This window comes from Notamacropus eugenii, chromosome 7 (assembly GCF_028372415.1).
Source record: "Notamacropus eugenii isolate mMacEug1 chromosome 7, mMacEug1.pri_v2, whole genome shotgun sequence".
Classification (NCBI taxonomy): Eukaryota; Metazoa; Chordata; class Mammalia; order Diprotodontia; family Macropodidae; genus Notamacropus; species Notamacropus eugenii.
In genome coordinates, this window is record NC_092878.1 from 116,376,120 (window position 1) to 116,404,084 (window position 27,965).

At 37.0% G+C, this 27,965-nt stretch overlaps 1 protein-coding gene across 37 annotated transcripts in view; it reads right to left on the reverse strand.

Annotated features, from left to right (window-relative positions):
* Positions 1 to 642: 642 nt before the first annotated feature.
* The window catches only part of ANK2 (ankyrin 2), a 763,693-nt gene continuing 736,370 nt past the window's right edge, over positions 643 to 27,965 (reverse strand). For 23 of the 37 annotated variants that reach the window (XM_072624644.1, XM_072624649.1, XM_072624647.1 and 20 more), the window contains 8 exons: positions 22,027 to 22,315; positions 14,747 to 15,035; positions 11,604 to 11,696; positions 11,048 to 11,131; positions 10,765 to 10,929; positions 9,329 to 9,499; positions 7,875 to 7,966; positions 643 to 2,972 (listed from right to left, as the gene is read on the reverse strand). In XM_072624644.1, the coding sequence (XP_072480745.1) occupies positions 2,789 to 2,972; positions 7,875 to 7,966; positions 9,329 to 9,499; positions 10,765 to 10,929; positions 11,048 to 11,131; positions 11,604 to 11,696; positions 14,747 to 15,035; positions 22,027 to 22,315 (1,367 nt within the window). In that variant the 3' untranslated portion in view covers positions 643 to 2,788. The remainder of the gene's footprint in view (positions 2,973 to 7,874; positions 7,967 to 9,328; positions 9,500 to 10,764; positions 10,930 to 11,047; positions 11,132 to 11,603; positions 11,697 to 14,746; positions 15,036 to 22,026; positions 22,316 to 27,965) is intronic. The other 14 variants (XM_072624636.1, XM_072624666.1, XM_072624667.1 and 11 more) reach the window with 4 other exon arrangements.

Sequence of the window (27,965 nt, forward strand, 5' to 3'; positions counted from 1 at the left end):
GCCTTGGGTTCCTCGTCAAATACTTTATAAATAAACTGAATTGCCTAACTATGGACTTTGTGTGATAAAAATAAAGAATGAATATCACCAAACCTAAAATATGAATTTGAACTAAGTAGACCTTACCAATCTATGATTTTAATATGACAACTACAAACATTTATTTGGTATCTACCATGAATGAAATAGTGTGCTAGGTAGGTGCTTAAAGTTGGTAAAAATGAGAGAATTAAACAGTCATAGCCCCAAATAAAAGAAAAACTTCTAAACCCTGCTCTTGGGAATCAGTGCCTCCTACCCAGCTATTGAAACAATCTCCATGTTGGAACATATTCCCATAGCAATGAGCCCAGGAAAGTCCAGAATGCTTCATTTACAATCAAAGCTGTTAAAAAATCCTTACCATCCTCTTCCTCCTCATCTTCATTGTTGTGATGATCAAATTTGTAGCTGCTTCCAAAATGAAGGCTCTCCCACCTTTACAGTGACATGATTAACAGCTGGATATTCTTAGTCTTTTGGACAATAATATGGAAAAGCCACTTAACTCTTTCCCCTACTCTTTGATTTCCCAGCTCTGTAACAATGTGCCAGTCTCCTGAAGAGGAAGGGGAGGACTAAAGAACAACAAATCACTCTTGCTACATTTAACACTTGTACATTTTATTTAATTAAATCAGTCATTGTACACATTGCAGCTATGTGTTGTTAGTGTTGTTTTTTTTTCCTTTAACTAATACATGCCCTCATAGATATATTCAATTGGTGTTATCACCATGGGAACAAGATGCTGATTCATCAACTTAAAATTCACTTTTTTTCTCACAGTATTCAAGTTCTTTGATAACACAGCAAAAAACCAAAATCAAAAAAGGTGAATAACCATTATGTTGTTACACAGACATCATCTGCACCGCAAAAAACACAACAGAAATGCTTTTCTTGAGCTCCATTTAAAGGTCAACCAATGCTGTCCTTGACAAGAAAAAAGCCAAGGTAGGTCTTAAATGTTCCACCCTGGACCTCTCTCAGTTTGACTGCCAAAGAACACTTTATTTCCTATCTGACTGCCAAAAAGTGCTAGTACGGGAGTCTTAGGGGCTTGGCCTCTGAGCAGCCTTGCCTCCCCAAAAAAGTTTTTTTCTTCTCTTGGCATTGTTACTTTAATGATCAAATGCCATTGTATGCAGCCTTTTTTGTTGTTTTTTTTTTTTTTTATTTCAGAGCAAAGAGTGAGTCATTTTTTTTTTCCCCACAACAGGAAAAGATCAGATAGGATTGGAAAATTTTCAGTCCCTGGAGGATTGACTCATTTTTTTCCCCTTCATCTTTGAATATACTTTAACAAATAACTGATTCAAAATGTATATTGTTTATATGTAGATATTTGTATATATATGTTAAAATACTACACAGCTCCAACCACTAGAAGAATAAGGTATAGGACATGGAAATTTCTCAGATTTTATATTCCCTTCTTTGAAATCAAACAAAAAGTGCAGAAATGTTCTTGTAAGTCTTAGCATGTTAGCCAAAAACGTAAACAAAATAAACCGAAAATATTAGCCAAAATCAAACTTTCTGAACCTCATCTGCAAACAGAAAACAGTTCCAGTCTGAAGTCCGAAACTGATCACTCAGTGCTAAGAGTAAAGGATGAGAAGCTCTCAATATGATTACAAGAGGGTTTTTGTTTTGGGGTTGGATTTTTTAAATGCCACATGCATGTATCTGGGAAGAGGCAATCCAGAAAATTAAAAACAAACAAACAAACATGGTGAAAGAGTTTAACTTTATGTCTAGCGAGTAAACCTTGTTTCCCACTGAGTTATCTACAGTGCAGTGGCCAGAAGAAGGTACCACCAGTAAGACAATGTGGTTTGCTAAAGCAGTGAGAACAAAAAACGACTGTGTTATATCTATTTAATACACCCTGCCCACGAGTCCCAATTGGAAGGATCTTAAAATTCAAATGTGCCATAGGATGTAGTTTAGCTGCTAGAGATTTGATGATTTATTCATTTCCTTTAGTTCCTCTCTTGGTTTTATCCCCCAGAATTCTTTAAGTGGCAGTTAGAGAGTCTTAAAGTGTAGCTGGGCGCATCCAGCGGGCACTTTGCAGTAAGGGCTGTACTTGAAGGTGATCACCACCTGACCCTTACAGCCCTTCATGGTGAGAGATCACTAAGCTGGAAGTCCTATGGACAAGGGAAGTTGGAAGGGCGCTTTTGCAGCAGATCTGTATTTTCAGTCGATTGTGTTAGCAATATCTTTATTAATCATTGTTCAGCAATTTCTATAAACCCTTTATTCCAGGATGATAAGTGTAGTCATGATAGGCATTTTCTTTTAAAGTTTCGTCAGTTCAAGCACTTTAGCTATGTACAGTTTGGATAGGTATTCTTTTCATCAGAACATATACATGGTCATTTGAAGAGGCCTGCAGATGGTGCTGTCCGGATCAATGGATTCTCATGGAACTAGCTCGGAAGCAAAGGAACAGCTGAGGTGGTGAGTTCCCAGTAGAGCACAAAGTCAACAATTTACTGAATAAACCATCCAGAATGAAGGATACTATCTTTGGTCACAAATTGGCTTACAGTTAAAAAAAAAAGAAAGAAAAGAAGAAAAAAAAGAAAGAAAACCAAAAGCATGGTGTGTGATAAAAGTGGAAATGCCAGTGTATCCCAGTAATTAGGCAATTTGTGATCCCTATGCCTACTGAAGAAAGTGAAAGCTGCATACTAAGTGGGTGTGTAGTTTTCTTGTATATGATGTGGGCAGCCTTTCATTTGGCCTCATGCTTCCAATCCTCTCTACAGAAATGTCTAAGAAGTTGCTGGAGGTCATGCTGGAGGTCATCTGGATTTAATGCTTCTGGTACATCCTCCAGCTGTTCCAAGTGAATGTGTTTTCCTTGCTTGTCCTTTACTACTGTTCTCTTCTGTGTCTTGGCTTTATTCATTGTTGTCCTGAAGAGAAAGAGGAAGGAAAGAATTATTGACTCTGTCTCTCCCTGTGCCTCTGTCTGGGTCTCTGTCTCTGTGTCTCTCTCCCTCCCTTCTCTTTCTGTCTCTCTCTGTCTCTCTCTGTCTCTCTGTCTCTGTCTCTCTCTCTCTGTCTCTCTCTGTCTCTGTCTCTCTCTGTCTCTCTGTCTCTCTCTGTCTCTCTCTCTCTCTCTCTCTGTCTCTGTCTCTCTCTGTCTCTCTCTGTCTCTGTCTCTCTCTCTCATCCAAAGACAGCTAAATTTACTGGTAGCTAATGATAACCACACTGGACTGGGCTGTGAGCTAAAAAACCTGAATTATAATCAGGCTTGACCATTAACTAGATGTGTGATTGTCACAGAACCACTAAAATTCACAGGACCTCAGTATTGAGTGAAGGATTTGGTCTAATTTCATCACCTGTAAGATATCACGGATATTTTCTTGAAAAAATGAAGAATATGTTTATAAGTAAATAAAAAGGGGCCAAAACCTTACAAAAATGCTTCCTATATTTTCAGCATTACAGAGAGAGAGAGAGAGAGAGAGAGAGAGAGAGAGAGAGAAGGGAGGGAAAAAGAAAGATAGACAGACAGAGAATATGGGTTACAACAATATTGGAACCCACACACGTTTTCTAACCTAGGAATGGTTTTCTGAAGTCACTCGTGACTGACGTCCCAAAGGACAAGGACTAAGGTCTCCATTTTCTGAAGTGCTGATTGCCCCCATATTATTAATTCATGCACATACACGCTACAGCAACTTTCATATATGAATACAAAACTTTAAATAAGGAACTTGACATGATACACCTTTAACGAATATAAAATTATTAGTCATTATTACAGCTTTCACTAACCATCAGAGGCAAGTAATACAAGATGCGCCCTCCTGACCCTGGAATATGACCTTTGATAAGGATAGAAAAACCATGGGGCTATAGCCCTGGTGGGATGTGGGAGGTAACGGAATCAGGAGTTGAGAACTCAAGTCTTTTAATTCCTTCTTGCTAACTAGGTGCAATGCAATGTTTTAAATGATACCAACGCCATCTAAATACCAATGCCTGAAAAAAAAATATCCATCCTGCCCTAGTTATTTCTGATTACTAAGTCTGTCTATTTTATAAACTCTGGTTCATTATTTAACAGCTAGAAGGCATTTCTTTTGAAGTTCAAAACTGAAATTATTAGAACTTTTCATTCATTGTTCTTAACGTTGTTTAACACATGAATAAGGTTTGCATTATTTCTGTAATCCATTGGCATATGTAGTGGAGGGGCAGTTCACTCCAACAGAAGACACAGAAATGGAGAGAACAGGGTATGGAGAGTGGTCCAGTTTGTGAGGAGGTAACAAGATGACATCAGTCTGGGCATGGAAGTTAAGATCTTAATGACAGGATTCTGAGTGCTCATTCCCCAAGATTTATTTTGGAGGGAGGTGTGGTAACAACACTTTAGAGAACAGAGGGCTAGAATATAGTATTAAAACTAGAATGTGGCATATAGAAAAAGGAGGAAGGGTGGGCTTTTTTCCTTAAGAAATAACAACCAACAGCCATGTTTGTTCCCATAGACATAAGTCATCAAAGATAATCTTTGGAAATGGATCAAGCTTATCATCTAAATGAGAAAAGTAATGATTATTCACTAAATTTGGGGAATATCAGCCATCTCATTTCTACAGGTGAGCTTGGTGTTAGAGGAATCCCTCAGATAACAAAGAGAAACTTAGTGGGATTTTTTATAGGTGATGTAAGCTTTGAAATATTACCATCTTATTCCAGCTAGGGGGAAGGAGTTGTTGAATCACAGACAGATTTCAGGGATTATGGTTTTGTTCATATAGTGCACCTAGTTCTGGGGTAGGGAACCTGTGGCCTTAAGAGCACCTTAAGTACCTTAAGCAACCTGACCTGGTTGCTCTGGGAACTAGGGCCAAGTGCTAGCCTAGAATATCAGACAAAGAGATTGATCCTCATCAGAAGAGTAAAACCTGTTTTTACAATTAGCTAGTTGATTGGCATCGGGTAAACTGGCCAGCATTGAAAAAGGGATTGTGGGTGGGGGAGACACTCCTACAGACCTCAGTAAGAACCAAGTGGACCATTGTAAAGATTGTGCAGGATAAAATGTAAAATGAGCCAGCCAGGAATGGAATCGTTGGGGCAGTCAGATAGAAAAGCTTCCTTTGTAAGTAATTTTGCCACAGTAGAGATAAAACTAGGGAGGAGATCATAAAACAGAATCAGAATCCTAACAGCCTGACCAACCTGCGTCTTTCTCAGATTAGGGACCCAAGAGTTTGGGTTAGAAGCTAACCTGGATGAGAATGAAGTGGACAAGACTTTTATAAACAAGAGGCAAAAGAATGAATTCATTAAAGATGAAATGACTAAGAAAGGCCAAGTCTAGCTCCACATTCATTTTCATGGAAGATCAAGGTAACTTTGGAACTTTCTATTCTTGTTTCTATCTATTTGGATCCTAATGTGAACTTATATGAACATGTGTTTTTAAAATGTTTTCATAACTGGATTTCAATATCATTGGTTTCCTTTTTAATCTCATGTATTTTATTTTATGCATTGCAAAACATTTGTTCTGAGAAGGGGGTCCATAAGTTTCATCAGATAGCCAAAGGAAGTTATAACCAAAAGGTAAAAATAGTGATGAACCCCTGAGACAGCCATATCTAAAAGTGAAAATGGGTTGTCTATAGAGTTAAGGTCTTTCAGCAAAGGAGGAAGGACCTTTGTGGATTATTCTTTCATAGTGATTCCTGATGAGGAACAAACTGATCTCTGAGGTACCTTTCACCTCAGTCTGTGATTCTCCTGTTTTATTATCCCCGCATTCTTGGGATATAAGTCTAGGGGTTTACATTATCATTCAGGTGTGATGGAAAGGTAACACACGAATTTGATACTTGTGACCTTTTCTATAGGGACATCTTTATTTCATCTTCACTCAAAGGAACCTGAGAGGGAATGTAGTGCCTGAGGTATCCACTTTGGTATCCCAGTTTAAGAGAGCGTGGAGGACAGTAGTGTTGAAGATGGAAGACAGTAGTACATAATTAACAGATTCAGATCAATAATAAAATAATGTTTAAAGTTACATTTTATGGATTAATGAGCTATGCTACATTTTATCCTGCAGTCTTTAAAATGGTCTCCTTGACTCTTGCTGAGGTCTGTGTCACTCCAGCTCCTGAAATGTCTTATCTCACCCACAACCCATTTCTCTTTGCTCATCAGCCAATCAACTAGCTAATTTTGGGTAAGTCACTTAACCTCATTATATCTTGGCTTTTTTTCCTTATCTATAATACAAAAGGGTTTAAAGCGATTTCTAAGATCTCTTCTACATTTAAGATACTGTATTTCTAAGACATAGGTGAGGAGAAGGAGGTTACCTGGGTTTCTCCTAAATAACCTGATGAAAGAAAATCTTAAAAATTCCAGAAACACAAATCACTTCATTTCTTTGTGGTGTAAAAATGTTAAAGAATGTATTTGAATTCATATTATTTGAAGTTAAAATTATGTAAAACATAGTCACTGGTTTCAGTTCAATGAAAATATTTAGTAGGAATTCTAATAATGCTACTGCTTCCTGGGATTTGTTATTCGCTCTATTCAGGAGCTAGCTGTATAGAAATAAAACCCCTGTAAGATATTAGTTACTGGTACTGCTTTTCACATTTGGATGAAAAACAAAACCTCTCATTTCTGTCTGCAAAATTTGGCATGGTTAATTGGTTTTAGGTAGCTATAGAGAGCAATGAGAGTTTGGATAGCAGCTTTCTGCTGAGGTACAGGAAGTGCTTTATTAATCTCATTAATATTGGCATGAACTTCCCCAAAGCAAGATATAGTGATTTGTCAAAGGTTCCCAAATCTCTGCTCATAGCCATGGTTACAAATCCTGCTTTCTGATTTGATGGGCTGTTTCTAGTAATTCAATCTGCAATTTTGGCTTAGTATCTTTGAATGCAGTCAAGTGTCAAAGGCAAAGAAAAATCAGACCCATACTATTCACCACTCACATGCAGAGGAATTAAAACATTATTAGTTTAAAAGTGTCACATCCTTTACAAAGCTAATATTTAGGAGGACTCCCAATCAATATGATTTCTTATTGTTTCAATAGGGCATAGAAAAGAGATATGGTTCTACAAAGTTGTTTTTACCTCTCAAGTGTGATAGGTTATTATTTTGTAGTTCTAAGTATTTGTTATTACTGCACACAATAGCCTTTGTCGTTTAAGTATTTATTTTTGTTTTGGAGGAAGTATATAGCTCTCCTGTACCTAGTATCTACTTTGTACATTGAGATCCTTTTTTGGGAGGAAAACAACTTTTAGTCCCTTTTAGGGGAGACTCTAGTCATGAGCCAAACTCTAAGCTTTATCTTGGGTGTGGGGAAATCTCTCCGAAGATGGAGAAAAGCCTGACACCCCTCTTCGGAGAGAGGCTGCTTCCAGGATTAGTCTGGCTTGGGTGAGTCCAGCATATAACCCCCTTGTTGGAAGGGGGCTCCTAGGCAACCACCCCAACATCTGAATTTTCTATATAACTACATGATGGGAAGGGCCATCAGCTGAGTTGGGAGTCAAATGCCCTGGCCAATTTGTAATTGCGAATTTCCATTGAGGTGACCTTATGTGAGGCACTTCAACTTCAGAATTTCTATCTCCCCATCAGCAAAATGGGTATTATAGTACATTACCATCTTATACTATGCAAATGAGAACATTATATAGCATTGTAACTATTGTTACTATATCTCCCCCACTCCCATGAAAATCCTTTGTACATTGTTAGTTGGTTAATATTTCCCTATCATAGTCAAAGCATCATACCATGCCAAACCAAACCTTTTAATAACTGATCCATCCTCTTTCATGATCTCATGTTCTACTAAACTGGGTAGGTGGACCTTCCCATGGCTACCTGTATAACTCAAAGCCTGAGGTAAAAAGGCAAAAATCCTATTATTAAGCCATAAACTCCTAAAAGAAATTGAATGACAATTATTTTAATCCAGATTTAACGTAAACACAAATACTTGAAAGGAAAAAGAACTGGGTAGCAATAAAAAATTTTGAGCTATACTCTAAAGATAGATTTTTAATTAAATGCGATGTTTTTATCTCAGTTTGAAAAAACTGAGAACAATGAATTCTAATTGCTTTGAATTAAGAGGCAGAATAGGTGTGTGGAATTTGCTAATTACTCTACAACTCCTTATAAACCTTCATGAGCAATTACACATTGACTGCTATTTCCTTCCTTCCTTCCACCAACTTCCTTTCTATGATGGTGATGTAAAATGAAGACTGAAATAACCAAAAGAAAAAGAAAGACATAAGTCTGTAACTTGGATGATCCATACTTTGATAATCAAAAGTTTGTAAAGATTCCAGAATATCAGTGACTAGTTGGCAAAAATATTTCTCCTAACCAAAGTTAAACTAAAAAATTAAATGGACAGACCATTTATTTCTCCCTCTCTTCACATATAATCTGTTTAGTAGAGGAAGGACACATATATATTTATGTCTCAAACAGCTTTCCTTTTGCTGCCTGAGCTACAAATGCCCACCCATCAATTACTGCAAGCTTTATGGAAGACAAGGTCAAAGAACGCTATGTCAGCGGTATTCCATTTGACAGCACTAAACCTAGCATAAGTGAAGTAAAGTTTGACCCTCTGTATTCGGATATGAAACTAAAGGAAACATTTAAATATGAAAAACCAAGAAGTGTCTAGATTTTCATACAAAATTCATCTTTTGCATGATAGAAATTCAGCAGCTAAAACTAGCATCTTCCAGATTGTTTAAAAAAAATATTTCAAGAGGTTTAATGTAGGAATCTTTTTTCATAGGAAGTAAATTCTGTTTAATTCTATTGCATATAAATAATATATATACTTAATTATGTATTAATTATAATTTGTGAACACTAGAATTTGAATAATTTTATCTTTGCTTTTGATTTATGTATGGAGTAGGTGAATTCCCAAGTTCCTTTTTCATGGAAACCAGAATTTGATGAATCTTATCATTATTTTTGTTTTAATATAGAGTATATCCATTATTTTATTTAACTCTTTTTACAAATATCTGAAATGACAATGAAATTTTGACTTGCAACTTTCTCTAGGAGAGTCCTTCCAATCAAAAGTACCCATTTAAAAATTACAAGTATGGGTTAAAAAGGTTGATAACATAATCCTGAATAATAATAAATTGGATGATTATCAAAGAATTACACATACATACATAAAAACACACATACAGAAAAGACAATGTTGATGATGCTATACCTCTTCAAAGTCATCTTTGGCTGATGGAAGATCAGTAGCTAAACTAGCATCCCCCAGATGTTTCTCCATTCTTTCTCCATGTACTACAGTTGTCTTAACAACTTTGCTGACCTTACGGCCTTCCACTGGCTCAGACTGAAACTGTGAAGTACTGGGCTCAGAGAAAGTTACCTAGTGAATGAGGGACAGACAGGGTACAATTTCAGTCCATTACCACGTCATTAATTAATGGCACTTAAGTCAATCTTCTGAACAAGTGGGGAAGATTCACAGGTTCTCCACCAGGGCATTTCAGCCTCACTCACTAGTAAATCTGAGAGCAATTCAAAATAAAATTGGCTTGCAACACCCTCTCTTAGTGAAAATGCTTTCAATAAAACATAGAGACAAAGGGGAGGAGGCTGACCAAAAGAGACACTTCCTTGAAGTTTCCACAAGCACCTTGAGGGTTACTTGACTTTGATCAAGTTTGTGTTTTTCCAACACTAGAAACCATCAGTTATTTTGAAAGAAATGGGTTGGTTTTAACTGTATGAATGCATGAAGATAAAGCCATTTGTAGCCTTATATTTTTTAGTGCAAATCTGGTGTTGTATGAACATAATATAATGTTCCCCAAAAGATATGATTATGGCTGAATTCCTATACCTATGAGAAGTGTAGAAGGCTCATTTATCTCAAAATAAGGTGATAGGTCACCCTGACAATTGACAAGAACCTCTGAAAGAAGCAGGATTGAGGATATGGCCAGTATCTGTGATTTCATTGGTATAGGGAATTCCTGGATGAGGAAATTTACTCTACCAAAAGAGTTGGGTACTTTCTCTACAATTGAGAGTAGCACTTAGATCTCCCCAGGGTTGCTCAGCTAGTAGAGATACGGCTTGAATCCAAGGCTTCAAAGCCAATTCTAATCCTGGAATTTTAAAAAAAACCTATAGCTACAACCAACATTCAAGAAGCTTTGGAATCTTCTTGGGAATAGTTCAGAGCAATTCTGAATATAATTTATTTATCAAAAAAATGGACTGGAAAAGGGAGATAGGTTAATCCCAAGAATCACTAATACATATGTGTATAATTTCCTTATGCCGTTTACCCAGTGGACTGTGTAAATTACTTGTGATCCTATTCCAATTATTTCTTACATTTCTGCTGTCAGGCTATGACATGAATACAGAACAGAAACCAAATTGTCAAGGGCAGACAGTGGATAAATGAGAAAAAAAATCTCCTTGTGTTCATTAAAATAATATATAAAATGACTGCACAACAACATGAAAGATGTAATAGTGTACTTTGGTCAAAAAGATATGGGACAGACATGGATCAATCTCAGTGAGTCCTCTCAAGTCCCTCCCTTCCACTTCTGAGTTGTCTTTCTTCTTCCTCCATATACTGAGTTATCTTGGGATGCTTGGGTGAGATATGCTCACCTCTGACTGTTCGCTGTCACTTTTCAGCACCACACGCTTTATAACCTTGGAGTAACCATCTCCTTCCTCAATATTCACAGGCTCCTGTAGTGTTCCACACATAGTAACTTCTTCTTTTTCTATGCCTTCTGAGGACAGGTACCGCCTAATGACCTTTCTGGTGACCTGTAATTATCATTGTCATGTTTGCATTTCAATTTTGCTTTAAAATATTGGGATAGGAATAGGCTTTAGAGGGGGAAAGGCATTGAAAGCCCAAATGGTAAGGTAAGGACAATCCTACCTTCTTTACTACAGTGTGTCCATGTTCATCAGTGTATTCTTCTTCTGTTACTGTTTCTGATGGTATGTCAGGCATGTCATCTCCCTAAATAGCCAAAAGAACTACGTCATACAGTGTGCATTTCAAGTAAATTATTCTCAATTGCTTAACAATAAAACAAAATAAGTAAAGGAGGTGAGAAGCATTGGTAAACTGCAAACGCCTGTAAGTAGTTTAGTTACATAGGTGTTTTTTTTTTTTTTAAGAGCATGCGAAAGAAAACTCTAAGTTAGAGAAAAAGAATAAAAACATACACAGCCCATAGGATTGGTGACTTTGAAGATACCAGATCTTTCTGGCACTGTCATATGACTTTAGGGAAATAGGTTAGGATTACAGGAGCCACTACATTTCTTTCCAAACAAAACTTGTTAGCGTGAAGGGATCCATTTTCAAATGGTCATGCATTATTTAGGGAGTGTGCCAAACCCTCATTGCCCACAGGGCCATGGGTCACTCCCAGAGGGTCACCTGGACAAAGCTGTCCTGGCTCGTGCAATAATTTCATAACTTGTACCTGAATTATCACTCGGCGACGGACAACCCTGGTGGTTACCATAGCATCCTCATCTGAGCTGACATCCAGCTCACCTAATTCCTTGTTGAGCTCCTAGTGGAAGCAGGGAAGCATGGCTTTGTTTAATATGCTAAACACTATTTAACTACTGGTTTTTACCTGAGTTCACACTGGGTTTTGAAAGTATTTATTCAGGGGTTTGGTTATATTTCTTTGCTTGGGAAAAGTCTACCAAGAACCATCAAGGGATTTCTTATCGGGATATAAATTATGTAAAAGAAGGCAACGTAGCTATGGGTATTGTTCCCCAGAAGAACGTTGGTTTTGATTATGGTGACCACTTAATGCCATCTGGAATCAGACTGTCACTCTGAATGTTGCTATGGCATTGTCTATCACAATCTGGAAAGAAGAAATTGACAGCTTTGCTTTTGTTTGGGGCTATTGTCTCATATGTATGTAAATAGATGAATATCCATAACTAAAATGATATAACCAACATTTGTATTGGGTCAACTGCTGAAAATTACTAATTTAATGAATAGAAATTTTTGCTATGTATAGAGTACCAGAGGCAGCATGGCATAGTTGTTAGAAATTTGAGCTTTATAGTGGGGCTTTTTCCATAAAAGGAGTATAGGTCAAAGTATGGGGAACTCAAAGCTAGCATTCAAATCTGAATTTTTCTGACTTTCTTTTACTGAATTCCTTCAAGTTAGTGTGCCTTTAAGAAAGTAGATTTGCCTCTCTATCTTCTTTTTCTCCATTTGTAAAATGAAGATTATGCTCAATAAATGTTCAGTGGGTCATATGCATTTACTATTGAGCCCAGGAGAATGTTTTGAAGGTTGTAGAAAAGTATGCTAGATGTTATTTTAGTGATATGTAAGGACCTTCTGGTGTGTATGACATCTCAGAACCATAGATTTGGGGCAGTGATAAACCCTGAAAATCGTCTAGGCCAAACTGATATTTTTACAGATAAAGAAACTGAAGTCTGGAGAGTCTAAATGACTTGTCACAGATGACACAGGTAATCAAACAGCAGAGGTCCTCTGAATATATTTATATCATTCTTTCCAAGAATGGAAACACATTATTTCCTTTAGTGGAATGATTTTTTTTTAACAAAAATAAGATTGTAATTTATAATAAAAATAAAAATTACTCAGGAATCATGTATTCAGATAGGCTAATATGTTAGTGGAAGAGAGCATTGGCTTTGGACTCAGAAGACTTGAGTCCAATTGAGTCCAAATGACTTGGACTCTCCATCCCTATTGCTGTAACTCTGGACAAGCTTCTTAACAAGGACTTAACTTCTGTTCTCAGGAGATTGGCTGCTAAGGTCTCTTCTAACTCCAAATCTATGTTTAGGTGGTGGGTGCTTCTCTGATCCTGTGTCACTCTCCCAGCCTCCTTAAAGCTCTTTGAGAGATGGGACTGTCATTCTCTTCTGTATTTGCATCTCCAGTGGTCAGTGTGGTGACCCACACATGGTTAAATATTTAATAAATGCTTGTTGACTGTTGTAATCCATAATAATTTACCTAGACCACTAAATCCCAGAACCAGATTTATTTTTGTTTTAAAAGTTCTCATTTTTTTTACCCAAATATTTATATATACACTCTGTATGACAAGTACTCTTTGCCTATAAGAAGAAAGGGTATTATGAGATTGAGATATTGTTGTAGAGTTTTCTGATAAATAAATAATCCTCAACTGAGGCTTTGTAAATAATTGAGAGAAAAAAAGGAATTTGAAAAAATTCCCCACATTGGCACCCACATTTATGAATGAGAATGTCAATTTCCCAATCACTATTGGGATCTCAGCAAATGTTGCTACTTGATTTTCTCCGCTATGCTGGAGAATCAATAGCACTAAAAAAAACTATGCATTCTCTACATGGCTCCCTCATCTATGGGTCTTCAAAGAGTGAGAGATCTCCATTTTTTTTTTTCTTATGTCAGAGAGCTTCCTCCTCTTAGAAAGTGTATTCTGACTTGAAGATGATAAAGTAAGGATCATCATTTAAAGAAAATTACCACAGTCTATTTTCTCTAGAAACTATACTCCCATCCATGTTTCTGTTAATGGGAATTCCATGAAATAAAGAAAATACTTTCCTTCAACCAGTTTCCAAATTAGAACATCAGAATCATGAGACTGGGGTTAGAAATATATAGCCATGGTTTTGTTTGTTTGTTTGTTTGTTTGCTTTTAGTAATTAGGAACCTCGAGTCAATTGTGAAATTCAAATGCTATGTGTTCACTCTTGGGGGATTCAATATGAAAGATAAATTCTATGAATGGCTGTAGTTTTCTAAATTCAGAGACTCAGACTCGATAAGTGAACTGAACTCCTTAGAAATAGTTTCCTTTGGAAGATTTTTTTCTTCATGAAACTGTCCGTGGAGCAATACTTAGTGTCAATATTAATGTTTAATTGTTTGTAAAATAATGACATTTTAATTCTGAAAAATTAAGTTTATAAAATCTTTTCTGAAGGAGAATAGTGCTCTGGTTGGCTTTCAAGACCTACTGGTCCCTATGTGAAATAATTTTTTTCAAGATAAAAGAGACGAAATTTGGGGCATGGTCTCTTTATGTTTAAGACCTGGAAGGGACTTTACAGATCATCATTTTAAGTCTATACATTTTGTAGATGAATAAATTGCTGACCAGAGAGGCTGAATCACCTAGGTGCAGTTAGATAGAATGAAGACCTCAGTCAGTCACTGAGTACTGAAGATTGTGGGTACTGGTGCCATGAGCAAATTCAGACAATTCATATCCTGATCAGGGAAAACCCTGAAGTGAAGGACAGATGACTACTTGTTTGTAATGTTAAACAAAGGGTGGGTTATTTCAAGTTTGATTCTATCAAATGACTGTCCTAACACTGAGATTCTATGATTGTAAATTCATTGGTTCTAAAAAATTAAAATGAACTATTTCCTTTGTTTCTTGCTTTTGATTGATTTTACTGATTTAATTGATTTAGAAAATCTTTGTGACATAAAATAATGGGCTCATTTAAAAAAGGGAAATCTCCAGCTGGAAGAAATAGATCTCTTCCACTGTTTTTTATTTGATTATGGTATTTTGAAAGGCAGATAAAAGAGGAATTTTGTTACCTTTTCAAAAGATTCTTCTTCAAATTTTTCAAGTTTCTGTGGTTGGTCTTCTGCTGACTCTACAATGACAAGACTACTTTTCCTTGGAGAGCTCTCCTCCTTATTTAATGGGAACTCCTCAGGTTCTTGCACAATGGGAGATTCCCCTTGATCACCGGGTGTTGGGGTCTGGAGGTAGAGCCTCTCCTCTTCAGAAGTTGCAGTAATTTCTTCAGGTGTTTTAAGGAGGGAACCAGATACGTGGACGACTTTTTTTGCTTCTTCCTGTTCAGTTCCTGGAGTCGTGACACTGAAATAGAGAGAATGAACGTAACCGCAAGTCATGTCATTAAAAAAAGAACAAGGCAGCAAGGTGGCACATTGGATAGAGTGCTGGACCTAGAGGAAGGAAAACATGAGCTCAAATCCATCCACAGACACTTACTAGCTGTGTGACCTTAGCCAAGTCACTTAACCTCTGTTTGTTTCAATTTCCCCATCTGTAAAATAAAGATAATAATAACAGCACCCACCTCACAGGGTTGTTGTGAGACTCAAATAAGATCTATTTACAAAGTAGTTCCTTCATCTGGTAAAATGAGCTGGAGAGAGAAATAGCAAACCACTCCAAGTTTATTTGCCAAGAAAAGCCCAAAATGGGTCACAAAGAGTTGGCCCCAATTGAAAATGACTAAACAACTAGCATGGTTCCTGACACACCACAAGCACTAGGCAAATATTCTCTATAACTGTTGTTTATCATCATCATTCCCAGCGTTCACATCCCTTCAAAGTGAGAAGTGGTCTCCCATTTTCATATTCCCAATAATTTTTCCCAAAGAACAAAAATTTAAATTATGCCATAATGTACTTTTCTAGGAGTAACCAAGTATTGATGAAAATCTTATGTCTGCTACACTTCTGCATATAGTTCTTTAGCATAACAATCTTTCCTTAATGAGTGTCATTATTGTGAATTTTAATTATTACCCAGTGCTATAATACAATAACATCTTCAGGGTATACTGAGCAGCATCACTGTTTGCCCCTAGGCTAAATTCTTACATTCTTTTGTAAATTTCATAGTAGGAATACTTGCTATAAATGTACTCCCTGCCAGTCACCTGTTTACTGTTCTCAACCAATTAATAAGCACTTACTGTATACTAGCTAAACATTGGAAATATAAAGAAAGATACAACTCTTTCTGTACTCAAAGTGCTTAAATTTACTAGGAGAAGAGCAAGATAACATGGGATAGACTATTTAGGGAAACTTCATAAAAGCAGAGAGAACTAAAAATGACCAAGATTCAAAGAGGGAAGAGGAAATGGCTATTCACGTTCAACATTTCTATGGCACGTCCTAGAACATAGGGTTTGTGTTGGTTTTTAAAGTGAAATAAGGTCAGATCCCCTGCTCATATCCCTCTAACCTTAGCATTTATTATTATCTGTGTTCTTAATTTTGGTGTTGAATCACACATTTCCTTGTTTTATTGTTCTTCCCAACTGAATTGTAAATTCTGGGAGGAGGAGGGCTATGTATTCTATACCTCTTTAATGTTCCACGCAGCACCCAGCATAGTGATGTACACACAGTAGATCCTTAATCAACAAGCATTTATTAGAGTCTGCTACGTGCCAGGCATTGAGCTAGGCATTAGAGATACAAAGACAAAAATATATGAAATCCTTGGCTTTGCAGAGTTTATATTCTTTAGAGGTATTCAATATTGACATACAAAAATATATAAAATATACTATATTTTTATATCTATAAAATATATACAAAAATGCAAGGTAATAGTGACTTGAATAAGTGAAGGCCTTATTGCATATACTATTCCTAGTTTGTTTTCTTTAATGAGGCACAGACCAATATGGATATAACTTAGAAAGCATAATAAGCTTTTGCATGCATACATGGTGTCCCAATATTCCTCCAAGCTAAATCAGTACCCTGTTAAGTTAAGGGAAAACTTTACTTTCACTGAAGTCTGGATAGTGACTCATATTATACTTATGGAATTAATCCTAAAGTGTGGGAAAATATAAAAATATAGCAAAAATGGAGTACTGAGTCAAAACTGTCCTCTCAACCATTTTAACTCTCACTTGTTACGTCCCTCCAGGGGGAAAAAAACCTGAAATTAACTAAATGAAAAAAACAACAGTAACATTGGATGTCAAATTATAAGATCTGGGTTTGAATGCTGGTCCCACTGACCGTGGGTAAATCACATCCTTTCTCTGGGCCTCAGTTTTGTCATCTGTGAAATAAGGGTGTTGGATTAGATCATTTCTAAGTCTTGTTCCAATTCTATGTCCTATAATTCTTTGACAAGTGTGTCAATGTGGCTGCAACAAGGTGATTTAAAAGTTTAGAACAGGAATTTAGAGGTCCAGAGTAGAAGTACCAGATATATCTATTCTTACTGAGTTCATTTGGACATCTAATAATGCTTTATTGATCTATTAATAATTAAGATTAATATTGACAATCTATTAATTTATTATCTAATATGCTTATTAATTTCCTAAGACTATTGTCCCCAAAGTTCCACCACTGACACAGAGTACAGAAATTGTAGCACCATCTTTCCAGTGCCTTCCTATCTCATGTTATTCCTAGTTTTCTTTAAAGGATCCTTCCATTGATTGTCATATCTACATATTTTAAGTTTTGGCTATTTAATTCTATTCTCATCTGTGAGCAGTTATAAAATGCTTCAGAGTGCCATTTGCCCTTTTTCTTATCTTCTATTTCTTTCTTCTTTTCATTGTTAAATTTTCTTTCTTCATTTTCTCTTTTCCTTTATCTCCAAATCCAAAATAGCAGATGGTTGTAGGCACAGTTAATACTGAAAAAAAGATCATTCCAGTACCCTACTTATTTTTTTCTTTAATATTGGATTTTCTCATAAGAATCAGCAATGAGGTATGATGACTGAGACATACATGCTGGCTATTAAAATATCTGATGGCTAACTTCAGATATGGAAGGTTACTGTTATCAATTTAGGGAAACTCCCTGATCACCTTGATGAATTCATAGGATAGTGAGCCTTTGTAACTTATTCAGCATTACTAAATGGAATTAAATTGGTTGGTCCAATGGGTTGGAGTCATCTTTTTTCTTGCCTATGAAAGGTGGTGGTGGGGTTTATTGTAGAGTTGGTCTTTTTACCTCTTTTTTAGAAAAAGCTAGAAATATGATATAGACATGATTGGAACTTGGTGTGGGGATCGTTAGGTAAGGAGTTTATGCATAGTCATGGCAGTTCCCCAACAAATATTCCTAGGAATTCCTAGGAACTACTTTGGATAGAGGCACATAGATGTTACATGCTCTTACCTAAAGAATTCCTGAAGAAAGAATTCCTGAATCTGGGCTTCCTGGGAAAGGGAGGAGGGGTTTCCTAAACACTGCTGAACTCCTACAGAGTTCCAGAATCCAACCTTCTAAAAGAGAAGGGGTATGTATTATTTTATTCAATATAAAGAAAGGAAATAGGGAGGAGCCAACATGAGCCAGGTGCTGAACTCACTGAGGAAAGAAAGTCTACAGATAACAGCCACCAGGATTTAGATTGTGGGATAACTTTAAAGATAGTGAACCTCAAATGAGGTTACTTAGAGAAGGTGAGTGAGGAAATGAAAGTGACCATAGGATTAGTATAATTTCCCATCATGACCAATCAGTTGGGAGATATGAAAGAGTAACCAGTACTGGAAAAAGGGAAGAAGGGAATGACATTTTTGGAGACAGTCATGTCTTTGCAAGGGCTAGAAAATGGAAAGAGTGGGGGGAAAAGTTTAAGATAAAAGATTTGGTACTGGTAGAACAGACATTTGAGAGTGCACAATGGATGGAACAGTTAAATCTGGAACTGGATGTTGAGACAAAAATGTTAAGGTGGATAGACCTGAAGAAGCATTAAGTCTGGACAGGACAATCCTAGAATCTGGTCTTCTGAGAGAGAAATGGGAACTCCCATCTCTTGGACTCCGGAAATCAGCTTTCTAGGAAAAAAAGACAGTTCCTGGGTAACACGTACCTTTTAGGAAGAAGATGGATGAAGATGGTGCACAGCTGGAAGCAGTAAAGAATGAAGCCAAACATGAAAAAGCAAAAGACTTAGACTTTGTCCTCCATGAGTTACCTGGGAGCTCAGATCTGATGATAGGGAGTTTACCTTGTTAGCAATTTGAGATGTGTCTTCATTATGGGGAGTGAGGGAATTCAAACCCTTAGGGTAGTTCCAATAAGGCTGTAGGCCTACATATAGCCATTGCATGCAAGAGTTTCTATTTCTTTTGATTATTTCAACATCATCTCAGTCATACAAGTTCTTAGAATCCCCTCTTTATTCTTTCCATCAGAGGTATAATCAGGAATCCTGACACCTGGGGCAAATTCAGTTGAGTCAAAAAAAAGGGGGAAAAAGATGTACTAATAGTGTAACCTGGTTATATTTATTGCAGTTGTATTGGAGGGGAGGGGGGATGCATTCTCCATATTAGGTCCTAGAACTTCAGAGACATCTCTGAAACCTCAATTTCTGGCAAGAAGTGGGTGGAGGTTAAGGAAAAGAAAAGTAGGCAGGGATAGGGGGAGACTGACAGTGGTGAAAGGTAGGCTTAAGTCTGATACCATGGTGGTGAAAGATGAGTAGAAAAACTTCAGGCTGATGGGATTTCAATCTGCCCTGTTCTACAGGATGCCCAAATCAATAAGATTCCCATAGGTTAACCGAAACATCAAATGTGTAAGTTTCTGGGGGATCACAGCTTCTTTCACTGAAACTACGTATATATATAAAATACTTGTGAAATGCTTCGCAAACCTTAAAATAATAATGCTAGCTATTTTATTATGTATTGTACACAATATATTTAAACAGTATGTTATATATATATGTATATATATTTAGTCAATATACTATAGAATACATTTAATGCATTATATGCTATACATTTATGTATTATATATATTATATAATTATTATTATTATATTATTATATAAGTTTTCCTAAAGGACATTACTGGTTCTTCTATCTGTACAAATACAAAAGGCCATTAAAGAGCTTGGCAAAGAGAAGACAGAATATTAACCCTATCACCAGTTGTCACAGCTGAGTCTTACTCAGGGTGGAAGACATTTGTCTTCAGTTTTTTTAATTACATAAGGTCTACCATGACTTCTCAATCCTAGGGCAAGAAGAAAAAGGGACACCACATGATGTGTAATCCAAATGGAATGGAAACCTTGCCTCAATCTGGCTGAATGCATATCATTGGTCTTTGTCTTCCTGTGGGACTCTCCCTCCTCTTTTCCACCTATTGACCATCCTGGCTCCCTTTTAAGTCCCAACTAAATTCCCATCTTTAATTAGAAGGCTTCCCCAATTTCTTCATTCTAGTGTCTTCCACTCTCTTATTTCCCATTTCTCCTGTATACATTTGCTTTCATGGTTTCTCTTCCATTAGATTGTAAACTCCTTGAGGACAGGAACTATCTTTTGCCTCTTTTTCTATCTCCAGCACTTGGAACATTTTCTGGCACATAGGAGACAATCAATATTGATTCATCTCCTGGTAACTCCCTCAGTTCTCTAGGGCTACTTTCCATCTATTCTGTACTTATCTTCTATGCAACAATGCATGGATGATGTTGTCTCTTCTGCTAGAATGTAAGTTCCTGGAAGGCAGAAACTTTTCCTTTTCCTTTTTCTTTGTATCCATGGCATATAATAGATATTTAAGAAATGTCTTTTCACTAAGAACTTAATAATACGCTTGCCAATGGATTGGCTATTTGAGGAACAATTGTGTAAGATGGATCCAGACCTTAAATTAAGAAACCAAAGGCTATACCAACATGTGTTAGCTTATTCCCTCTGACAAAGAGTTATTTGTGACGCAAACTCATGGCTCAGCTTTGGCAAGAATGTGAGTAATGGAAACACTTAGTGGTTGTAGATATAGAATGGTTCAGATAGATCTCTTTAAGTTTCTCTGAATATAGAGAATATTTCCAATGCACTGGAGGTCTCCTTCTCATTCTTTTAATATTGACTTTAAGTTTAATGTTTATTTAATACTTCTATTTCTGGTCTGGATCCTGCAGCCACCCTTGAGGAGAGTGATCTCAGAGGAGAAAGGGGCCCTCTTTCTTTGCCACCACCCTCACCAACTGCAGCTGATGGGCAAGTAAGCCCAAGAGCACAGGGAATGGAAGTACCCTATGGAACATACTGCTCTTACTTTCAACCACTCTGTGATCCCATTTGGGGTCTTGTTTGCAAAAGATATTGGAGTAGTTTGTATTTCCTTCTTTAGCTCATTTTAGAGATGAGGAACAGGGGCAAACAGGTCAAGTGATTTGCCCAGGGTCACACAACTAGTAAGCATCTGAGGCCAGGTTGGAACTCCCAAAGTTGAGTCTTCCTGACTGAGGCTTGGCGCTCTATCCACTTTGACCCCAGCTGCCCTAGACCCATCATACCAAGAAACAATTCCCACTGACAATGAGCCCAGCCCAGGGGCTACAGCCATAACTGCTAAGGATCCAGACAAGAAACCTTTTATTCCCAAAGTCTTTGGTACCGTCAGATGACTCATCATCAAAAAATTGATATTATTTTACCAGTGGAAATGACAGAAAAAGATATCTCACCATCTTTTTTCCCACTGAGCCACAAAATCATGACAATCTTTCATCTGACTTGCAGCTAGAACCTGTGTCATTCCCTCCAATAGAATATGAGCTCCTTGACAGCAGAGATTGTCCTACTTGTATATTTCCATCCCCTATATTTAACATGGTGATTTGCACATAATCACTGCTTGCTATGTGCTTTTTCATCCATTCATTTTTGGTTTCCAGGACAACCCTCAGGCTACGTAATGCATTCTTTTTCCTCAACTAGTTTCTTTTCTGAAAGTTCATGATCTTGATAAATGCCATCCTTTATAGAAAAAAATCAACATGTTGTAGTTTACTTTGCCCTCTCTGCCCCCTCCCCATTCATCTTTAAACTGCCCTTTGGGTCACCTAGAATTTTGATTATTTAGAAATAATAGTTTTCTAAAGTGTAGGTCTGAGAATATCACCCCCACTCAAACTCTATTGAATCCCTACAAATGTATCTCAAGATAGCTCTGTAAGGGGGCAGCTAGGTGGCACAGTGGATAGAACACTGGTTCAGGAGTCACTTAACCTCAATTGCCTCCCAAAAAGAGATAGTTGTGTAATTTCATTTCTGATATTTGAAAAACCTTCTTTTGACACTCACAAGTATTCCTGCTGGTGGTCAACAGGAGAATCTTCCACCAAATCTTCCAATTTCCCTGAGAACTCAGCTTGTGCTCGCTCTTTGTGAATTTGTTGAGTGAGCTCTTCCACTGTCAACTCTCCCTCAATCTTAGGGATGCCATCCTGCAAAGAAGAATAGCCCACAGAAATGTCCTCTTCAGAGACGATGGGGGGATGATCAGAAGATGGCTCCTGCTCTTTAGAAACAGCTTGCTCCTCTTTCTTCTTGTGTTGTGGGGTGCACACCTCTTCCTGAAGCACCGAAAACCCTATGGATAAGAAAAGAAATTGAGTTATTGAACTGAAAGAGATGGTACTTCTACATTGCATGACTAAGGGTCTCTCAAAGATGTTCAGTGATTCAATATACATAAAAAACTAAGCATCTGTGTGTAGAATACCATGTTGGGTACTTGGAGACCCCAAATTTAAATGAGGTGCTGCTTAACCTTTTAGAACTTTTGCCAAGAGATTCACAAATAATTAGAGTTCAAAATATATGCATGCATCAGAGAAAGAGTGCTTTCCATTTATTCGTAAAATGTTATATAAGTTCCAAGCATTGGAGGAGGTAGTTTTCTAGTTGGACTTTAAAGGATGAGTAGCAATTCATTTTGCATAGAGGTGTTGGAGGGACTGCAGGACACAGGAAACTGCATGGAAATGGGAAAGTGAGGTATATATAGGGAATGGCAAGTAGTCCAGTTTAGCTAGATTGTGGAGTGATTGCAGTATGAAATCATAGGATAAACAACTGCACTCTTAACAGCAGACCAAACTGTGTAAAGGTAAGACTTAGGAGAAAAGCTCACCATTTACGTGTAACTAACATACAGCGCTGTAATAATCAAAAATATCATCAAATGTGTGTTTCATAAATGATTTCTGATTACAACACATTCTGCTCATGAATGTTCCCTCAATATGTGTTCATGGACCATAACTGTCTGTTCACAACTTTTTTTTAAGAGTGGAAATCCCTCTCTTGCCAAGGTTGTAAGTATAGCGGCTGCTCATGACCCAATCCCACTGTTGATAGCATTTCACTACTTCCCTTCTCATCCCAGTTGCACTGATTTTGTTTATGCAGAAGGTTTTCAGTTTCCTTGTAACCCATCTATTTTTATTTTTTGTAATTCTCTCTATTCCTTGTTTGGTTAAGAATATCTCTAGCACTATTGTGCTATAAGAGATGATGAAAGGAACGGTTTCAGGAAAACCTGGAAAGATGTGTATAAACTGCTGCAAAGTGAAGTGAACAGAACCAGAATTATTTATACAACTACAATATTGTAATGATAATCAGCTTTGAAAGACTTATGAACTCTACTCAATACATAATAAAAACACTATCCACCCCCAGACAGAGCTGGACTCAATATTAACTGAAGTCCCCCAACCCCCTTTCATTTCTCTCTCCCTTTCTCCCCTATTTATTTTTCACAGCTGTACATATTTGTGACTTGTTTTGTTTCCTTTGCCTTCTGAATGAGAGGTTGAGGGAAAGAAGGGAGATGATTTAAAATAAAAATAAAATTTGAATTAAAAAAAGACATAACTATAACTGTGAGAGGCATTATGCTATTATATGTGTGGTGGGAAAGAATGTCCTAATTTTTCCTTTGTTTTGATTCTTCACTAGACCATGGAAACAACTGAAATTCCTTTGTTCGGTGCACATTTTCTATTGTAAAGAGGTTGAGCAGTTATGAAAATGAAAGAAAATGGCTAGTCTTCCATCTTGTTGGTCACTTGACCCAGAAGACACAAATTGTTTTTAATGCAGGCATACATCAGAGACATTGCAGATTTAGTTCCAGATCACTGCACTAAAGCAAATATTGAAATAAAGCAAGTCACATGATTTTTTTGTTTTCTAGTGCATATAAAAGTTATGTTTGTACTATCTGGTAGTCTACTAAATGTACAATAGTATTATGTTTAAAAAGACAATGTACATAAAAATCCCTTTTTCTTACAAAAATGTTAACCATCATCTGAGCCTTTAGCAAGTTATAATCATTTTCCTGGTGAAGGGTCTTGGCTCCATGTTGATGACTGCTGACTGATCAGGGTAGTGATTGTTGAAGGCTGGGGTAGCTGTGACAATTTCTTAAAATAAGACAACCATCAACTTTGCCACTTTGCTTCACTCTTCCTTTTACTTGATGGCTTAAAGGGCATTGTAGAGATATTAAATGGCCTACTTTCAATACTTTGGTGTATTAGGGACAGGGAGACCCAGGGAAAGAGAGAAAGCTAGCAGTGGCCACTTGGTAGAGCAGTAAGAACACACAACATTTAACATTAAGTTTGCCATCTTATATGAGTACGATTCATGGCACTCCAAAACTAGTACAAGGGTAACATCAAAGCTCACTGATTATAGATCACACCAGATATAATAATAATAAAACAGTTTGAAGTTGTGTAAGAATTAGCCAAATGTGACACAGAGACACAATGTGAGCATATATGATTAGGACAGACTTGGTCAACCCAGGATGGCCACACATCTTCAATTTGTTTACAAAAATAAAAACCTCAATTTCTGCAAAGCCCAATACAGTGAAGTGTAATAAAATGACGTATGCCTGTAGAATTGTATTGATAATGCATTTTTGCTTATTGTTAATGTAATTTTGCTCTTAATGGGAAAATCTTTCCCATTCATTAATAGGTCCATGTGACCTGCTTAAATCACATGGAGAGAGGAACTTGCTGAATGGGTGGAACAGGAAAGGATGCAGCTGGAGCAGAGCTGAGAGGAAGTTGGTCAGAGCAGTCAGAACTGAGGGAGAGAGAGAAAAGCTGGCAGCTGGCTTGCATGAGTGGGAAAGCTTGTTTGTGATTTTGTTTAATGCAGCTGGTTTGTGGGAAGCCCAGCACGGGAAGGCTTGGAGCTGGTGTTGTCCTCTACATTGTTATTGTGTGTAGACTTTTGTTACTATGATGAATTTGGTTTTTTGGTGTCTGAATAAATGTTTTGGATCTGTCTTCCATGTGGAGAGTCTGTTGTATTTCACAATTCAGAATTGTGCCAGGATATTCGTGGCTGCCATAGGTGCTGGGAATATTGTGTTGGCACTATAAATATATATTAACTTTAACAAGATAGTACCAGAATGGACCTGTTTATTTTAGCTTTTGAACTTTTTTCTGTGTGTATGTGTTAGTATATGTATATGTGCGTGTGTATATATATATATGTGTGTATGTATGTGTGTGTGTGTGTGTGTATGCATAGGTATAATGCATTGCTTTCATTATTGTCATTTGTCCTTTGTTCTTGAAGAGGACCATGACATCAGGGAGGTGAGGCCATGAATTGGATATAAGTGGGGGAGGGCTGTGCAAAGTCACTAGTCTCGCTTTCTCTTCGGGTACCATGTGAGTCCAGTGGCCAGATGTAGATCAGGAGGACTGGAGATGGCCCAGGATATAGTGGGCAACCTTAGACTTTTCAAGCTTGAAATCTTGAACAGGTCTCAGTTTAACTGAGACAATGCCCATTACGTGATTAAGGCTTAATAAGAAATGAGACTGAAAATGCCCTCTTTACATATTTTTTTAAAAATCCATTGGGAGGGAAGACCCTCAGGGTTTCCAGCCAAAACAGAAACAATTTCTATTTACATTTGTTCTGAGCCAGTCATGACCCAAACACTGACCAAGTAGGGAACCTGGAACCTATTGTTGGCCATGTTGACTCATCAATCAGAGCAAAAGTGACTTGGGGTTAAGATTGGTCTTTAAGAAAGACAAAATAAGTTTCAGAAATTAAAATTTACTTTCTCTTTCTGCACTGTACCTGCAGGAGATAATTAGGCTAATGTCCTTTGATTAAGCTTATGTTGTACTACAGTGACTTTTGTAATATTCTAAGACTTCAGGACATTAGTCCAATGTTTATCTTTGTGATGCCTAGTTTGGGAGAGGGGAGGGAGATAGAGAGGCAGAGACAGAAAAAAATGCAGGTAAATATGCCCAACTGGCCAGTTCTAGTGTGGTCCCCAATGGACCTTTTCCACTCACAGAGGTTATTGTTTGCATCACTATCGCTACTCACTAACTCACCTTCTCTCACTTCCCCTTCAAATAAAAGCCTTCCCTTATAACACTAAGCAAATAATTGACCACATTGACTATGTCTGAAAATGTCTGCCTTGCAGTCTCCATTTCTCTACCAACAGAGAGCTAAGAAGCACGTTTCATCTTCAGTCTTCTAATGTCATCATTGTTATTGCATCAGTCAGAGTTGGGAAGTCTTTCAAAATTGTTTCAGATAAATTTTCTACCCAGTTCATTCTGTGAGTTCAGAAAAATCTTCTCAAGTTTCTCCGAATAGAAAGGGGTTCTTCCCCAGTGGGCTGAAGGTCTAGTATTTTTGGGGTATCCTCACACACTCTGGCTATATCATCGCTCCTCCTTGTCATGTGAGTAGCTCATCTTTTGTGGTCACACGTCTTTCACACCATTCTCTGTGGATGAGTCCCCATAGAACGTGTGATGCTCCCTGCGTATCCATAAATTGCTTTCTGAGTCACCTACAATTTTGATTTCTCAGAGGTGATAGTTTTAAATTATACATCTGAGCAAGGGAGCCCCACTCAATTAACTCTAATGGCTCCCCATTATCTCCCCTATCAACGTAAAGCTTAGTTTGACACAACAAAAAATAAACGCTTATGTAGAGCTTTCAGGTTTCCAAAGACTTCTACTTCTTATTTTTTTCGATCCTCACAAGACAAGTTAGTTTCTTCGTAATTTCTTTGTCTTACCCCCACACAAGAACACACTTCTTATCTCCATGCCTTTGCATTGGCTGTTCCCCTAGCCTGGAATGCCCTCCCTTCTCACCTCTGTCTCTTAGTTTTCCTGGCTTTCTTCAAGACTCAAACCTTCCATAGGTGGCCTTTTGCAGTCACATCAGATCCTAGACTGCTTCTCTCTGATCTCATCTTCCATATTCTCTGTATATAGCTTGCATGTACTTGTTTAAGGATAATATTAAAACTGCCACAGAAAGCCTCTCTTATGATGATCTGAAACACTAGATCCTCATGTTCTAATATGATAGTACATCCCTAGCTGGATTTATTATGCGCTCAGGTCTAGGTATTAATTTATTATTTGCTGATGTCAATTATAATGGCCTGCGTTACCTTAGTCAAAACTTTGTCTCATAAAATATTTGTGAAACACTTCGAAAAACAAAGTGCTATGGACATATTATTAGTAGTATTATTATCATTTTGTGATTAACTATGAAAGCAAAAGAAGAATATTTGGAATACTAATTGCACTACTGCATATACTTTTTTGATTATCTATGATGACTGTTAATTTAATAACATCTATTAACAATACTATGTATAATTATATTTCTAGAATATAAAAGTTTATGTTATATAAATATATAATATTATATATTGAGTTTCCCTATTCTAACAGGTATTAATTAGTTTTAATTGAGTTTCTCAACTCTAACTTCTTAAAGTTGGTGAAAAAAAGACAAAGTTGACATGCAGGGAGATAAACTAGCAGACGAGCTGCCCCCATCCTTCAAAATAATTTGAAATTAATAAAGATTGAGTGTGGGTTGTATTGATGCATATAATACAACCTACACTCAATCTTTATTAATTTCAAATTATTATATGCTTCAGTATTGAATTTAGAGTACTTAAGAGTGTTTTTATTGGGTTACCTTGTATCAGTTAAAATGAATGTAGTGTTTCTTTATGGGCTCAAAGAGTTTTCTTGTGTTTGGCCATGACTAGATAGGGTGGAAGAGGATGTGGGCTGTTTTTCCCTTCCCTTCCACATTGTTGAGCATTTATTTTCTAAAAGCATAGTGTAATAATAACATATTTTTGAAAAATTAAAGGTTCTAAGTAAGATAATATTGTTATTGTA